We start from the raw sequence: 16,743 nt of genomic DNA on the forward strand, positions 1-16,743 counted from the left end.
GTTCTATTTCTCACGTTAAAACTTTTCAGATTTGGACGGAGTTCATCCATATGCTTCAAAGAGATACTAGTGCTCGTCCAAGCTAGCCTTTCGGCATCTCCGGAGATGGATCATAGGATAGTACAAATACAATGCACATTTCGTCCGGATCAGGCAGGCTTTATTGTGCAAGTGGGGCGAATGATCACAACCCTTTTTGATTAATTTATTTGTGGATTGTGCATCAGATGTACATGTCATCACCTGGTACGTATATAGAAGTTTTCTAGAACTAGGGAATCCTCGTCACGCTAAATAATTATCCAAAAAAGACCATATTTACCCTCCATCTCAGTGGTAGGAACACATCCGGTGCCTACCCCCTCCCCTGCCCGCAGCTGGCAGCTACCCCTCCCTTTCTAACCACGTGCTAGCGCTGGCTCCGGCCACCCATCACCGATAGCGAAGGGCAATCTTACCGCTCCTCCTTCCAATCTTTACCATTTCATCCACACCGAATCGAGCTAAAGCTCAGCCCAACTACCTACCCCTCCCACCAGTTGTCCTCCCCGACCCGACCCGATCGGTGGCGCCTGCTACCTCTTCCTCATACCTGCCGCATGTCAACCCGCCGCTAACCACAGCCCCAGCCACCCCTCTAAGCCGGTGAGGCTGCAGCCCATAAGCCCTAGCTCCGAAACCATCACCCAAACCCAAGGATGATGAAGGAAGCATGCACAGATGGGGAAGAAAAAAAAGGAAGTGGGAACAGATAATGCAGGCACATGTAAGCAAAGCAGAGACTTGTTATCCTCCGCGTGGATGGAAGATACCATTCCTACCTTCTCGACAGCTTGATTTGTCTAGTTGGAGGATAAGTGCCGCATACGAAATGCGACTCCACTAAAAGGCACTCTTTTCCATCTCTAGCGAGGCTAGGGTTACGGTTTGGGGATTCAGGTGCGATTTAGTATAGACAGGGAGCTTAGAGCTCTAGAGGGAAGACTAGGACGAATGGTTGGCCACGGTAGGTAGGCGGTTCATCAGTAGGAGCATGAGCTATATATATAGTCTAAATTGAGGAAGAAGGCAGTTTAGGACCGCGCCGAATAGCGAGAAGGGAAAAGTTAGTTAGATACTAGCCCTCGTGTTCTATATTGACCACCGGTTTCACATTTCATCTTCACCACCATGTGCCATGCATAGTTCTTAGATTCCCTGGCCTATCCAGCCGCATCACGCTTTAATTTCTCTACCGTAGCATGTAGATACCGGTGTAGTTCTGCAAGTGTATATTTTTTTTTAATAGAGGAGCACACATGCTGACATGGTTGATATCTAGCCCCAAGTGAAGTCGTCTTCTCCATGGCCTTTTTCTTAAATTTCTTGCACGCTAAAATATTCTTCTTCCGGTGACTATCTCTGTGTTATCAAGAAGTTAACTGCAAGTGGCAGAAATCAAAACACAACAGCCGCCGGACACAAGTCATATCCACAATTTCCTTTTCAAACAAGAACCCTATTCATAATGACCCCAATAATTCACTCTCTCCATCTATATTTATAAAGCATTGTACAACTTGGCACGGTCTTCCAAATAACACTTTGACCATTCGTTTATCTTATTATATTATTTATGGTTATAAACTTATGATCATTGTAAAGTATATCTGATTACGAATCCAACCATATAAAGTTTATATTATAAAATTAAAAAATTAATAGTTAAATTATTGGTCAAAGATTGCAAAGTTTGAATCTTGATATGGGTATGCGCCTTATAAATAAAAACGGAGGGAGTAGCTAATTATATTGGTGATTGCCGATCAAATCTGAAAGCCGCTTCCTTCTTATTGCTTGGTCGATTTAGTCGTCCAGGCCTACAGTACGTTAATTACTTTTCTTTCTTTCTTTTTCTTTTCTTTGGTTTTTTTGGAGCAAAATTGGGCTCCTGCCAATGGGACTGACCACATTGCATTGCATTTGCCATCCCCTGGCCCCACTCCACGTCAGCAGTGTTTATCCGCCAAGCCCCTCTCTCTCTCTCTCTCAATAATACAATATGATCATTAACCACTGATCGCATCATGACGATGCATACGCACACACAGTGTCGTGTTCATCATTGCATAGATAATATAAACAGCCCTAGCCCAGCTGCTTTCTTCCACTCGGCGACGACGACCGGCTTTACAGTTCATGCGTCAACTACACAAATCACATGCATGTTTCACGCTTACGCGCGAGCCATGCCTAATTAATCTCTTTTACCTGCTCGTAACCACCCACTTGCGATCAGCATCACACTAGTATATAGCACTATAGCAGCAGCTGCTGCTTATCGCATCCCATGGCAGGGCTCGCTGCTGTGACCTAACCAACCGGCCAGCTGCTCCATTTCTCTATATAGCCAGCCATCGAAGCAGCACGACAAGCGAACAAACGAGTGCTTGATCAGCGAGAACAAGCAGGATCGGAGATCGAGATCCAGATCACTGCTTGAGATCGATCCCGGCGAAGCAGCAGCAGCATGTCGCTGTCGGAGCTGCAGGCGCGTGCGCGGTTCGTGCAGACGTCGGCGTCGAACGCCGGCGTGAACTTCGACGAGGAGCGGTGGCTGAAGCGGGTGCGGCAGAGCCTGGAGCGGGAGGCGGCGGAGGCGCTGGGCGCGGCGGCGAAGGTGTTCGACGTGCCCCGCGTGCTCAGGGCCACGCGGCCGGAGGCGTACCTGCCTCAGCACTTCGCGCTGGGGCCCTACCACTGCAACCGCCCCGAGCTCAGGGACATGGAGCGCTACAAGCTCGCCGCCGCCAAGCGCGCCGAGAAGCTCTTCGCCGAGGGACGCAAGTTCGACGACCTCGTCCAGCGCCTGCTCGAGGCGCAGGACAAGATGAGGGCGCCCTACCACAGGTATGGTGGAGAGTGGAGACACATGTCCCCTCATGTTGGAATACACATCGCTAAGGTCGAACTTTGTCGAATTTTTGGCCATTTAGGGCACGTTTGGTTATGGACAGAGTTTTATTACCTGGCCTCGCTTTGCTAGGCGAGCTTGACTTGCCCATGGCGGAGAGTTGTTCCGCTCGCTTGCTTCAGCAAGCAAAAACTTCCCGTTAAGCTACTGAGGCATGATACTGCTATCTGAGCTCATATACACAATTTAGCCACTATAGCTTTTAGGGAAGTCATCGTTTCGCTATGTTTGACCATTGCATGTTTCCAAGAAGAGACATTTGACAGAGTTTGTCCCATGAAGATATCGAAATATACTCACTTCGATATTTCCACTAATCTAATTAAATACTTTGAAAGAAGAGAAGTGGTTGTATCATGTTTGGATGGCCATTTTTTTTAACAATTACTCCCTCCATCCTAAATTACTATTCACTTTGGCTTTTCTACGTACATAGTTTTTGCTACGTATCTAGACATAGCAAAATCTATATATCTAGAAAAACTAAAGTGAATAGTAATTTGGGATGGAGGGAGTAACTGACTTTCACTCATAAAGTACTTAGAGCCTATTTGGATCCACTCTAGCAGAGCTAAAATTACGTGGCTAACTATAGCTATGGTCGATGATGGATCAATGTTCCCAACAAGCCCTTACTTCATCTGTCACACGGTGTGTATGAATAGACAGAGAAACGGATCTATATTAGTTACTGCAGAACTATTAGAATTAATGTCGATTTATATTTCCACATAAAAGAAAAGGAAGTGGGAGTAAAACAAAGCTCTATAAGTAGCCGAAATTGAAAGGAGATGTATCATGAGAACTGTCGCTATTGTTAGATGTTGGTGCGGGGAAAATAAGCAATCCAGGTTAACTATGCTGCTAGATTGCTTGCTTCCGTTCTCCAGCTCCACTTAATTTAGCTAGGCCCGTTGCACTCAAGGACAAACTTATTTATTTAGGCCTAAAAATCAAGCCCAGAAATCTTTCAGCCTAGTTATAATTTGGACCCGGGAAGGCCCATTTTCTCAGAATTTTAAGATTTGATTCAAAATTGGCGCCGCTGATCTTAATTCAGCTGCTTCGCGCAGGTTCCTTGAGCTGAGCGACCAGACGCTGGCATGGATGATGGCCATCGACACGTGCTTCCTCCTCGACTTCCTGGAGAGCTACCACCGCGAGGAGGTCACCGACATGGTGTCGTCGGCGACCAACTGGATCAACGCCACCGCGCGCGACGCAATGATGCTGGAGAACCAGCTCCCCCTCTTCCTCTTCTCCCAGGCGCTCTCGCTCCGCCACCCCGCCGAGCAGGCCGCCACCGACGCGCTGCACGCCGTGCTCGGCCGCTTCATCAGGGAGGTGTCTCCGATCAAGACCGCCGCCGAGCTGGTCGTCGCCGACGTGGCCAGGCACGCGCACATGCTCGAGCTCCTCTACCACTTCCTCGTCCCCGACGCGTCCGTCTTCGACGGCGACGCCGACCGCGAGCCGCCGCCGATGGTGCCCGAGGAGTTCACGATCGACATGCTGGACCCGTCGCAGCAGCTCCCGGACTACGACAAGGTGAAGCAGGCGTGCGTGGCGATGTCGAGCCTGGACGTGGCGCCCGTGCGGTTCATCAAGAAGAACCTCATCTCCCGGCCGATGGGCCTGGCGTCGAGCCTCCCCGGGATGATCATGCGCAAGGTGCCGCTGCTGTCGGCGGTGGCGCCGCTGGTGACGAAGCTGATGTCGTCGCCGGACGTGGAGGCGCGGCTCAAGGGCGTGAACTTTGGCACCATCCTCAACTCACCGCTGGCGCAGGAGATCATGATCCCGTCGGTGTCGACGCTGGCGCGGTGGGGCGTCCGGTTCGTGCCGGCGCCGGAGGGTATCGCCGGGATCTCCTTCGACGCCGCGACAACGACGATGAGCCTGCCGATCATCACGCTGGACGCCAACACGGAGGTGGTGCTGCGGAACCTGGTGGCGTACGAGGCCGTCGCCGTGCGCGGGCCGCTGGTGCTGGCGCGGTACACGGAGCTGATGAACGGGATCATCGACACGGCCAGGGACGTGAAGATCCTCCGGCAGGGCGGCGTGGTGGTGAACCAGCTGAAGAGCGATAGGGAGGCCGCCGACATGTGGAACGGGATGTGCCGGGCGACGAGGCTCAGCAAGGTGCCACGCCTCGACGCCGCCATACGGGAGGTGAACGCGCACCGGAGCCGGCGGGCGGCGGCGCGCGCGCAGAAGCTGCTCAAGAGGTACGTGTTCAGGTCGTGGAGGATCCTGACGCTGCTCGCCGCCGTCGTGCTGCTGCTCATGACGGCGATGCAGACGTTCTGCTCCGTCTACCCGTGCAAGAGCTGGTTCGGGGCAGTGTTCCAGTTGCCAGTGGCAGCAGGTGGCGAGGGGCGGTAGCCTACTTTATTTGTCGACGGTTGTAGGCAAGCTTGCAGATGAAATCGCCGGTTGCATTGCAAAGTTTTCTGAAATTTACGGTCAAACACTACAAGGGGGCAGTGTTCCAGATGCCGCAGGCCGGAGGGACCCGGAAGATTCAGTGATGATTTGGTGAGTCAGAATTGCAGGCGAAACGTGTTTGGACTCACTGTTGAGAAGTTGCCTGATTTTTTGTTCATGTATTTCTTTTGCAAGTTAAGTTGTTGCATTGTATAGAGACTGGAGTGAATGGATTTAAAAAATCTTCTTAAAAGTATTCGTACTCATACGCATTTGGGTTGCAAGTTTGTGAAAAAAAAAACGGGCAAAGAGGTGACACTATGTTGCGAAGCACGTCATTGGACGACGAGAGGAGTAGGGGGTGGGAAGAAAATGCTAAAAAAACAGAGCAGAGCAGAGCATGCCGCTCGGGCGGAAGCGAAGCACTCGAGGTCCCGGAGGATAGATGGTCCGTAGAAAAATACTCCAGCGTTGTCCCCAATGGCATAGCGTCAGGTCACTGGTCAACAAAAGGCCAGAGGCCCACAACCGCCTTGGCCCCACACGACCGAGTCGGCTGCATGCAGGCATGCGCTGTGCGCTGTCTCTGCGTTCCCCCAACGCAGACAGCGACAGCCGAACAAGTCAGGGGAGCTGCAGGTTCCCCGAATCTCCAAGGCTTCACACACCGTTGAAGAACAGAAGAAGGCGGCTGCAGCATGCAGCTCGTTGACTCGCTGACCTTGAATTTAGGCGTTCACCCCCAAATCCCAACTTTAGCACTATAGATTCACCATCACATCAAACTTGCGGTACATGCATGGAGTACTGAATGTAGACGAAATCAAAAACTAATTGCACAATTTTGTTGGACTTTGCGAGATGAATCTTTTGAGCTTAATTAGTCAATATTTGGACAATAATTCACAAATACAAACGAAACACTACAATATTGCTACATTAATTTGGACACCTCCAAGTTGGGCGCCTTATTATTGCTGGCACGGAAAGGCAGCCGCGACCCCGAGACCAACCCCTCGCCCAAGAAACGAAACCAAGCTGGCGTGCGGCGACTCCACGGCTCCTCCCCTGTAGAATGCAGCGTGAACCCGAACACAGCTCGAATTTCCGGCTTGCTTTTTGGTTAGAATCACAAACTAACTTGAGCAACCAACCCCCTCGCCCAAGAAACCAATGTGAATGCGGACTCAGGATAGTTCAAAGTCTCAATTGCTCTGCATCTGCTCTGGATCCCAAATTAACTGGGATAGGAGTATTATTTACAAACAAACCCAACAATGGCGTGCCTCAGTAAATTTGGATTCAGTGTGGCGAAACAACAGCGATGAGGAGCGTCAGTGGCGGCACGAGCGGTAATTAATGTACAGTTACAGACAGTTCCTTCTTCAGGAAGACGAGAGAGAGGCCTACAGCTACTACATTGCGAAACGCCGGCCGGCCGGCGAGAGGGGAAGGGGAAACAAATTGAAGGAACGGAACTAACAAGTGGGACAACAAAATTGTCGCGGCGAGGATGCAGCGAGGGATCCGGAACGCGTCACTATTCAGGGCGAGGCGATCGATGGCTCGTCGTCGGCCGCCGAGGATGCGGCGGAGAGGCGGCTGGGCCGCCGGCGGAACGCGTCGCCGCGGCGACGGTGCTGCTGCGAGGACGACGGCGGCGGGCGGACGAGGGACGCCAGCGCGCGCCTGATCTGGTCGCCGCCCTCCACCGCCGCGATGCGCACCAGCGGGTTCGCCATCGACGCGCGCCGCGGGGCGCTCAGCCTGCTCGACACCGGCGCCTGCGTATGCGTCGAAGCCGCCAACGACGCCGCCGGCTGGCCCCTGTGCAGGGCGCAGCGGAAGGACCCCGGGTGCGTCGTGGGCGAGCACGCGCACGACGGAGCCCGCCTCCGCGGCGGCGCTGGGTGGGGAGCGGCGGACGGGGTGCCGCCCTTCGGCGGGTGAGACAAGGCGCCGCGGGCGGTGGCGAGGCTGCCGCGGCGCTGCGGGACGCGCACGGGAGCGGCGGCGGCGGGCGGCGAGGGTGCTGCCACGGCGTTCGGCGGCCTCCGGGACGGCGCGGTGGCTCTCGCCATCCGTGTTCCAGACGCACGAGGGGGAGCGCGGGTGGCTTGGTCAGTGGTGGCAGCCGATTTGGTGGTGGTGGTGGCGTTTCGGCGGTGGTGCGGCCAAACCTAGAGTCGCGGCCGTGGTGCGCATTTTATAGGGAAGTGAGGAGAGGCGACTTGGTCCAAGTCCAACCCAGGTGGCGCTGGAACTGGGCCCAGTTCGCTCTAGTTGGGCTGGGGGATGGAAGACCGTCCGGCCGGAATCTGGAAGTTGGACTAGTCTCCTTGTGGGCCTCCCGACCGCTTCATGCATGCTTGGCAGTCACTCCGTGTGCCTTCTGGCGAAGAGCAGAAACCTGATTGACATTAGCCATTTAAAATTTTAACCCAGATTACGTGACTGACTATTCATCAACGCTGGGAAGACAAAGGAGCAAACGATGCAAGCATAAAGATATATTATTTTTCCCCTTTTATCTATTTTTTTAAACGAAACATCAGAGCTATCCAGTGTAGAATCGACCCTGATCTCGCGTCCTGATCGGGAGCGCACAACCAACTTATAGTTGCGGGTCCCCGTCACGCAGTGCTATAAATAGAAGGTGGGGGCCAGGGGCACACACGCCAAGGTTCGCCGTGCCCACCAGACCCACCGACAAAACCTTAGACCCGATCACCCTAGCGCTAAAGTGACGGGAAGCACCGCCGCCACTTCGCTGTGTCGCCGCCGCCCTCGCCGTCAACGCCGCCGTCATCACCATGACGAGCTCATCCTCCAAGCCCAATGGTGGTGCCGCTACTATCTCTCCTCTCTCTCTCCCTCTTCCTCTCGGTTGTTCCTGTTTAAACCTAGGACCTTGATTTTAACCAAAGAATGAAGTTGATTACCCACTAGATTTACACCTAGAGATCCTAGATATTATCATCCAGGAGTATATTAAAATGGAGGAGATAGCACAAAAGGTCAAAAAAACAAGTTTAATCAATTTACAGGCCGAAAACGAGCAGCAAAAGAAAAATCACATTTTACCGACTAGGCCAGCCAGGTGCTTAGCTCCATCCAACCGATATCTCATACTTGATCCTTTTTAATGACCACGAATGAAGGTGCCTTCTAAACAATCGAAGATGTGCGCATTGCGTTCCTAAGCTGAGAACAATTCCACACCTCCCAACAAGTTAGGAATGGTCGTTAGGTGGAATAGTCAGAACACAACAGCACCTCAGAAAGAGCCCTGAAAAAGAAAACCCGCAAGACAAAAAAATGCAGACAGCTATAGAGAAAAACAGATAAAAGATCGTGAGGATCTACGTGCAATACAAGCAAACAACACAGAGAGCCGTCAGTAAGGAATGGCAAGCGAATAAATTATAGCTGACAACGTTTAACCAAAATATATCATCGGTGGCGGATCTAGGATTTGAAGGTGAGGGACTTATTTTTCCCCTTTCTCTTTTTCTTTCTCCTCATTTTCTTCTTCCTCCTCTTCATCCGTGGCTGAAATTTTTAGGGGAGCTCCATGAACTACCCCGGGGTTGGGGTGGGGTGTGTGTGTGGGGGGGGGGGGGGGGCTAGCTCAGCCCCCAGAGTAGGATTCAATTTCACACATGGATTACATGTGAATCACGGGGGGCTCATATGCCCCCTACTCTCCCATAATCTATGTCAACTAGAAGTATTTGATGCATGGAACCCTATATTATTACCACATGATGTGAGGTGACATGATGTCTCCCACTTGCGCTCTCATCCTCAGTTGATGTTATATCGTAGTCTTCAAGAGACTCGCGTACTTACTCTTCTCTCGTCTTGAACTTACTCTTCTTCTCTCGTCTTGTACGTAATCATTAGGGATGGAAATGGATAGCTGGAAATCCAAATTATCCAAATTTGTATCCGCTAAAATGTAAATATGGATATCCGTGTTTCTAATATGATAAATAAAGTGAATGTATCCAGTTTTGTCTATCCAAATTCAGATTCGTATTCGAAATATCCGATATTATTGGTATTTGTTTAGAATAAAGCATATCTCCAAACCATGATATAAATATTTTATTTTTATTTAGTTTGAAATAGATATCTGTATTGATGTACATTAATTTTTAGTGCCATATTTTACTTGTTTATTGATGTATAATCTTTTGTATCCATTTATTTATTAAAATATTTTCTTATTTTTATATATTTATTTATTGATACATTTAATTATTGAAATATTTATTAATAAATATTTTATTCTCAACTATGTATCTTTGTTTACATGTGTTATATAGTCATATTTTATCTCTAATTGCATAATGTTTTTATATTCCAAAATCATCAATTAAGAAAATAGGTAGCGGCTACAATCTAAATTTAGTAGATATCCGAATGCAAATTCATATTTGAACTATTCATTTTGTATTCGTATCCGAGAACATTCGAATTCGAATTCATATTCGACTAAAAATATCCTAATTCTATCTGCATCCGTACCATCTCCATCCCTAATCATATACATGTCGAATATCACTATACAAGCATAAGCTCCGAGACTATTCGTATGATAAGCGAGACTCCATGCATCGTGCCAAAGGAATGCCAATGTGAGATGAGGGTGAACTCCATTTCCATTTGAGATGTAGAGGGTAAAGATTTGGACACACCTTTCACGTCGACTACACGTTGCGAAACATTAGCAGATTTTTTTCCCTAGATGTGCCCACACCCCTCTCTCAAAAAAGAAACTTTAACTAAGAATCTTATTCTTTGCATCGATCAATGTTTGTTTTCCTACATTTGTGCATGAACATGAATGCATGATCTTTAGAACCCTTCTATAAGAAAAGCAGACTGAGTTCAATAATAGAGGAGCGTGCCTCACAGTTACTAGTGTAAGCTAAACTGGACAGGTATAATACACCGAGTAGTGCAAATGTTGTCTGTAACTAGCAACCAAGCAACCAACTGAAGGTGAGACGTTGGAGGAAAACAAACAGATCTTTGGTCACATTTACCCATCGATCTGCTGCAGACTTTGATGATGAAACTGTTTGTTCCCCCCAACTCTCGCTTTCAATGCCTGGCAAGAACATCAGATTCAGAACTAGCCATGAGAGTTGGGGATGGGACCAGTGACAACTTGAGGCTGTTGATCTGCAGCTCGACCCAGATTTATGGCCATCTCAAGAAGGAGATGCCATGGTATCCTTGACATTTCAGAAGCGCTGCAGCATCTATTTATGTTGCACTCTTGGAAAGCTGCAAGCCATGGTTTGCTTCTCCCATTTATCCTGCTTCGTGTACTTGAGTCTCTGTCACAAGCTTCCGTTCAGTTCAGTTCAGTTCAACATGAACGATTCTTTCAGAAGCAGTGTATCTGAATGGCACAGGGAGTTTTTGTCAATCAGCAGCTGTTGCAGACTCGACAATGGTTATGGGAGCCCATGATGAATTTTCATTCTGGAAATGTTATGAAAATATGTTGAACAGCAATCAATGCAGAACTGTGAATGGCACAGCAGATTTCTGAATTAGTAGAAGGCGTCTGAATTCTGAAAACCTTTTGTTCAGACTGCAGAGTCTCAGAGTCTGAGAAGTTGCAGCTGCAGGTTTGTAATGTATTATCCCTTGTTGTATTATACAGAGCACCAGGTGCTTCATTCTCTTCTCGCCACAGATCAATCTAATAATTATTTCACTCCAGGTCATCGACGTAAACTAATCAGTGATCAACTGATGATCACCGCCACTAATCCTCTCGTCCCCCTCTTGATCGCCCAATTAACCACTAATCACTTCTCACCGACACCGTGCATCCCTCCAAGAAACGGCAAGAGCTAAACAAGATGCTAATTAACTAACTCGTCCAGTTAATCACTGTCTCTTGGCCTTGAGCTGATTCACCAGATTCTACTCCTCCATGGCTTTCGTTCACCTCGGCTTGAGGCGGTCGAGCGCGATGTAGGCGACGACGCGGTAGCCGACGAGAAGCAGCGCCATGACGCAGACGTCGACCCAGTGGTTGTTGAGCCCGACGGCCTTGATCGCCGGGAACTCGGCCACGGGGCACATGGCGCCGCCGCCGCAGTCGTAGTACCCGCCGCCGTTGGGGAACTGGATCCCGAGCAGGAGGCGGTAGCAGTAGAAGCTGTAGTTGAGCCACCGGAGCCACGCGACGAACGGCGGGATGTGCTGCACGTAGTACCCGCCGGCGATGAGGAAGACCATGGTGATGACGGAGGCCAGCGTGGTGCCCTGCTTCACGTCCATCAGCACGGCGCCGATGGCGAGCCCCAGGCTCTGCGCTACGAGCACGCTGTAGAGCACGACGGCGAGGGAGAGGAGGAAGGGCCCGGGGTGCGGGTCGAGCCCGCCCATCCAGTAGAGGATGAGCACGAACGCCGTGGGCAGGCCGAGCTCCATGGGCAGGTCGGCGGCGGCGCGCGACGCGAAGTAGGAGGAGAGCCGGTACATCCCCGACGAGCGCTCCTTGAGCAGCATCGGCCGCTCCAGCGGGAAGGTGAACACGGCGTTGTAGAGCGGGAAGAAGCCCCAGAAGACGGAGAAGAAGAAGACGAGCGCCGTCCGGTCCTGGAGGTGCGACGCCGGCGTGCGCCACCACAGCAGGCCGGCGAGGCTCGCCACGCTCAGCACCTGGAAGATGCGGAGCTTGTTGAACGACTCGTGGCGGCGCTCCTTGAGGCCGCGCTGGAGGAGCACCAGGAACTGCGTGCACCACCCGGTGGTCCACTCCGACGAGGCCGAGCCGCGGCGGCGCGACGACGGCGCCTGCCCGCCGCCCGGCGACGCCGCGGCGGATGTCTCCCGGGCGCAGATGTCCAGCTTCACCGCCGGCGCAATGTGGCGCTCGTACGCGGCCGCCAGCTTGGCCCGCACCTCCTTGTGCTCGCTCTCGCTGCCGCCGGTCACCGCCGCCGGCCGCGCCTCGCCGACGTCGCCGTCGCCGCTCGCCGTCTGCGGCGCGATTCCTGCATGCACAGCGCAGGTCAGCACAGTGATCGATCGGGCGAGCTTCACGAGCTCGACAAGTGTCCGCCATTGTTCACCGAGATTGAGCCAGCCATTTGTCGTGTGAAAGAGAAAAGAAAGGAAGATCAAGATTGGAATGGAAGAGGCAAGAATGATGGGAGGAGGTGTGGATCCATGATCGGGAGTGGACAGAGGAGTGTGTTCCTGTCCATGTCTTCCCCCACCCAACCCCCAACTGCATCATTGCCATTTGCCCATTTGCTCCTTTGTGGCACTCCCTCGCATTTCAAGCGGTGGTCGACTTTGGAAAACTAGATGAATTATCCGAACATTTTGCGTAAAAAAATATAATATTTTTCTTGCAATAGTGTTGCTGCCTATGTAGATAATCATGTAACACCTAAATCTGGTTGATGTACTCTATTATAGTCTCTCACTAAGCAACTTAAACATTTATCTTCATACTTTGATTAATAAGAGAGTTTCAATATGTATTTTCCTCATTTATGAACTATGTGCAGTACTTGTCTTTTTTTACCTATTATGCAACTTTCATCTCGCCGATTCTTTGATTAAATTCATGTAATTATCCAATTGTTAGTATTCTATTGCATATATGCCATGAAGATGAAGATGGTGATGGATGCTCAAGGTGATCATGACGCAGATCAAAGGAAAAAAAACAAAGAGAAAGAAAGCATCGCTCTCGTCAGGGGACCCCCGATGGGCCAGGAGACCAGCTGCATGCGCGCACCGTATCAGGAACGTAATCTTGGCACACATTTGTTTGTGCTGCTCACACTCCCCTCCAAGTATGTGCTCATTTCTTTTCGCTTCTTTATGTTTTTTCAGAGCCCGTGGTATTGTGTTCTGCGCTTTATTTTGTTCTTACCTTTTTGAGGTGGTTAACTGAACAACTACTGTCTAATGGATCCGATTCCACTACTTTTTCGTTAAACATTAACTGAAACTCGCTATCTTGGTCGTCAAGGGAGGACCTTGGCGACCTATTTTATAATTACAAAATGAAGAAATAGATCTATGTATGATTGCGAAAATTCATCGTTCCTCCGGTACCGCTTTTGAATATTGGTGGAATTGCTAGTTCATGTTAGAAATGGCACGTGTCCTTCGAACCGACAGGTAAACACAAGCCATCGATGGGGCGAAGAAAACATTTTGGGTAAAATGTCGTTTGCAATGCTGGAGTTTGTCCAATTGAAAGTTTCTCGATGATCTATGAGGAATTAGGGCTGAATTTCACCCACCTTTGCTGCTTGCTATTGAGGGGAATGGATGACGTCAGCGCAAGGAATGGAATGGCACATGGCAATGTGCCCTATGAATTGGAAGGCATCGTGAAAACTGAAAAGGTAGTGAGAGAGAGAGAGAGAGAGGAGAGGAGAGGGAAGAAATATTTGTGCGCGAGTGGGTGTGTTAGGGGTGCATGGCGGCGTACCGTTGGCGAGGTCGAGCATGAGGTCGGCGGGGTTGAGGGAGAGCGGCGACGCGAAGCCGACGGAGGCGAAGTAGGAAAGCGCGTCGGCGGCGCGGCCGTAGTAGATGGGGCACCCGTCGGCTGAGAGCAGCAGCACCTTGTCGAACATGTGGTACAGCCGCGACGACGGCTGGTGGATGGTGACCACGACGGTGCGGCCGCCGCCGGCCGCCATCCGCCGGAGCGTGCCGACGATCCGGGCGGCGGTGGTGGAGTCGAGCCCCGAGGTTGGCTCGTCGAGGAGAAGCAGGCTGGGGTCGATGAGCATCTCGAGCCCGATGCTGACGCGCTTGCGCTCGCCGCCGGACAGCCCGCGCACGCCGCGGACGCCGCCGACCATGCTGTGCGCGACCTTGGCAAGCCCCAGCTCACGCGCCACGGCCTCCGCCTGCGAGCGCTTCTCGCCGGCGCTCAGCGCGCGGGGCAGCCGGAGCAGCGCCGTGTACCACAGCGTCTCCGCCACCGTCAGGTGAGGGTACAGCACGTCGTGCTGCGTCACGAACCCGGTGCGCCGCTTGACGGCGCCGGAGAAGGGCTGCCCGTTGTAGGTGATCTTGCCGGAGAGCAGCGCCCGGCCGCCGTGCCGCCCGCCCAGCGCCGTCAGAAGCGTCGTCTTGCCGCTCCCGGACGGGCCCAGCATCGCCAGCATCTCCCCCGGCCGCACCACGCCGGACATCCCGCTGATGATCGTCTTCTCCCGCGCCGACGACCCCGGTGCGGCGGCCTTCTTCTTCCTCCCGTCCCCGCCGCCGACAGCCATGCTCGCCGCGGCCGACAGCTTGTCGCACCATCCGGCCGTCGGCTGCCCGAGCTTCACCTTGTAAACCACTTCCTCGAACTGATGCACGAAACACATGCATGAACACGTCTCATCACCATGCACCCTCAAAACATTACAAACACACACCAACGCGCGCGCACGTGCATACTATCATACTTGCAGCTTACATGTATGTATATATAAAATATAAAGTCGATCAGATTACCTTGAGGACGAGAGGGAAGGAGTTGGCGGCGGGGCGGAGGCGAGCATCGGCCGGCGACGGCGGGCTGGAGGTGGTGGGATGCACGACGGCGCCAGAGGAGGAGTTGGTGGTGGCAGTGGTTGTGGTGGTGGTCGCAACAGAAGTACAAGAGGGAGTGCCGCTACTACTACTACTACTACTGCAGCTGCTAAAGGCGATCATGTTCGGAGGAGGAGGGGACGGCGGCGCTGCTCGGTGGCTACCACCTCCTGCTGTCTGCTGCTCATCCTGCTCCAGCGGAGGCGGCATGGCGATCGATGTATCCTTTCGATCTGTCTCCCTGTTCTATGATCACTTCACACAATCACACCTGGTGTAGGTGTAGGAGCTTAACAATTTTGGTTTGCTACTCTCAGTAGTCAGTGGTACTACTCCTACTTGGTTGATCAGCTGCAAGTGTAGTAGTTCTGGAGTGGGCTGTTGGCTCATGGCAAGGTATTTATCATAGGAGAAGGGGGGCATTGGCAAGGGCAGAGGGGGGGGGGGGGACCCAACTAGGTGGGCCAGGGGAGCAACACTTGTTGCTGTCACTTTTTTATTGGCCAGGTATATGGCACCCCAGTTAGTTACAAGGGGCAGTGGTACTTGCTACTAGTGATCAGCACCAAGTTGCAATTAACAACTTAATTGCGTGGTGTGGGTGATAAAGTAGCATCACATCACCACTAGCAGTAGATATATCCAGTTGCAGAAGGTAGTTATTGGTAAAGAGGGGTTTGCTGGTATGGTGGTTGTTGTAGGTTTTTGTGTTATGGGGGATGGATGTCTGCACTGCATATATGCATGGATATTCAGTAGATAACATATCCTCTTTTTTTTCTTGATAATGGAAATTAACTGTGGTGTGGTTTATTTGTGGTGGTGCTCATGCATGTTTCAGTGAATTGGGCACTTTGTTTACAACTGGAAATTCATGTGCAGGTCTCGGTACCAAGTTCGGTTTCACTGCAGCATTGATCAAGTTAATTGTAACAAAGATTACAACATTAGCTTCGTTTGCTTTTTGTAAATTAATCAAGATAGTAACTGTAAAAAAAATCAATGAATCAATATATACTGACAGTCGTGGAGGGGAAAGGTTCAAAGATTGCGCCGTCAAAACTGGAACAGAGACATAAGTGATTATGAGCACTTGTCTTGTAGCGTACGTGACAGCTTAACCCTTCATGTGCGAAATGAGGATGAAACATCAATTGCGTGGTGTTGGCATGCGTTAGCCTTTGCGGCGTTACGTTGCAACCCATTAGCGAGTAAAAATTGAGTGGGTGATTGTGGAAGGTGACATAAGGAGATCTTAACACTCGTTTTCAAAATGTTAGGACGACTGAGCTCCTAGCCTTTAGCTAGTGTTTCCCATCCTTCCGTCTTTTTATTTGTGATGCATCTTTTCTAGACCATTTCTCAAAATGGTTTGCACCATCTAGCGGCTATTTCCGACTACCTTGGTGTATGCATTCTCTCAGTTAATTCTTGGATATACAGTGCCTACATACAAGCCATTATTACATATCACCTATAGATGACCGCTTGCACACCCTTGTGCATATCATGGACATAGTACATAACATTTTTCATGCACGCATAGATAGACATATTAGTTTTGTTGGATGCCACCTCAGGTACTCCACATTACCTCCCAACTTATGCTTAGTCTTCTTCTTATGTGGTAACTACGACGCACTAGATGTCTAATATTACATATAATCTATTTACTATACCTAATTTGTGCACTACTAATCTCTATATTCTCATGACTCTTGGCTAACCGAACCAACAAATCATATGGTAGGGTGCATATATCGACCATG

The 16,743-nt window shown here is 50.8% G+C and overlaps 3 protein-coding genes across 3 annotated transcripts; 1 reads left to right on the forward strand and 2 right to left on the reverse strand.

The window, feature by feature from the left end:
* Positions 1-2,139: 2,139 nt before the first annotated feature.
* LOC117860147 (putative UPF0481 protein At3g02645) lies at positions 2,140-5,649 on the forward strand. The gene is made up of 2 exons (XM_034743389.1): positions 2,140-2,889; positions 4,027-5,649. The coding sequence occupies exons 1-2, from the start codon at positions 2,510-2,512 to the stop codon at positions 5,339-5,341; spliced, it is 1,695 nt and encodes a 564-aa protein (XP_034599280.1). The 5' UTR covers positions 2,140-2,509; the 3' UTR covers positions 5,342-5,649.
* Positions 5,650-6,576: 927 nt separating this feature from the next.
* Positions 6,577-7,665, reverse strand: LOC117860795 (uncharacterized). The gene has a single exon (XM_034744174.2). The coding sequence runs from the start codon at positions 7,462-7,464 to the stop codon at positions 6,928-6,930; it is 537 nt and encodes a 178-aa protein (XP_034600065.1). The 5' UTR covers positions 7,465-7,665; the 3' UTR covers positions 6,577-6,927.
* Positions 7,666-10,972: 3,307 nt separating this feature from the next.
* Positions 10,973-15,347, reverse strand: LOC117861325 (ABC transporter G family member 14). The gene is made up of 3 exons (XM_034744858.2): positions 14,897-15,347; positions 13,872-14,748; positions 10,973-12,411 (listed from the first exon to the last, which is right to left on the reverse strand). Exons 1-3 carry the CDS (start codon positions 15,182-15,184, stop codon positions 11,354-11,356), a joined length of 2,223 nt encoding a protein of 740 aa, XP_034600749.1. The 5' UTR covers positions 15,185-15,347; the 3' UTR covers positions 10,973-11,353.
* Positions 15,348-16,743: the final 1,396 nt, after the last annotated feature.

Source organism: Setaria viridis, chromosome 6, assembly GCF_005286985.2.
Source record: "Setaria viridis chromosome 6, Setaria_viridis_v4.0, whole genome shotgun sequence".
NCBI classification, from domain to species: Eukaryota; Viridiplantae; Streptophyta; class Magnoliopsida; order Poales; family Poaceae; genus Setaria; species Setaria viridis.

Bases quoted from the DNA above. Each gene is read 5' to 3' on its own strand.
- LOC117860795 (XM_034744174.2), bottom strand. From the start codon at position 7,464: ATGGCGAGAGCCACCGCGCCGTCCCGGAGGCCGCCGAACGCCGTGGCA.
- LOC117861325 (XM_034744858.2), bottom strand. From the start codon at position 15,184: ATGCCGCCTCCGCTGGAGCAGGATGAGCAGCAGACAGCAGGAGGTGGT. The intron at 14,749-14,896 runs GTAATCTGATCG...TTCGTGCATCAG, and splicing joins CCTTCCCTCTCGTCCTCAAG to TTCGAGGAAGTGGTTTACAA. The intron at 12,412-13,871 runs GTACGCCGCCAT...CTGTGCATGCAG, and splicing joins CATGCTCGACCTCGCCAACG to GAATCGCGCCGCAGACGGCG.
- LOC117860147 (XM_034743389.1), top strand. From the start codon at position 2,510: ATGTCGCTGTCGGAGCTGCAGGCGCGTGCGCGGTTCGTGCAGACGTCG. The intron at 2,890-4,026 runs GTATGGTGGAGA...TGCTTCGCGCAG, and splicing joins ATGAGGGCGCCCTACCACAG to GTTCCTTGAGCTGAGCGACC.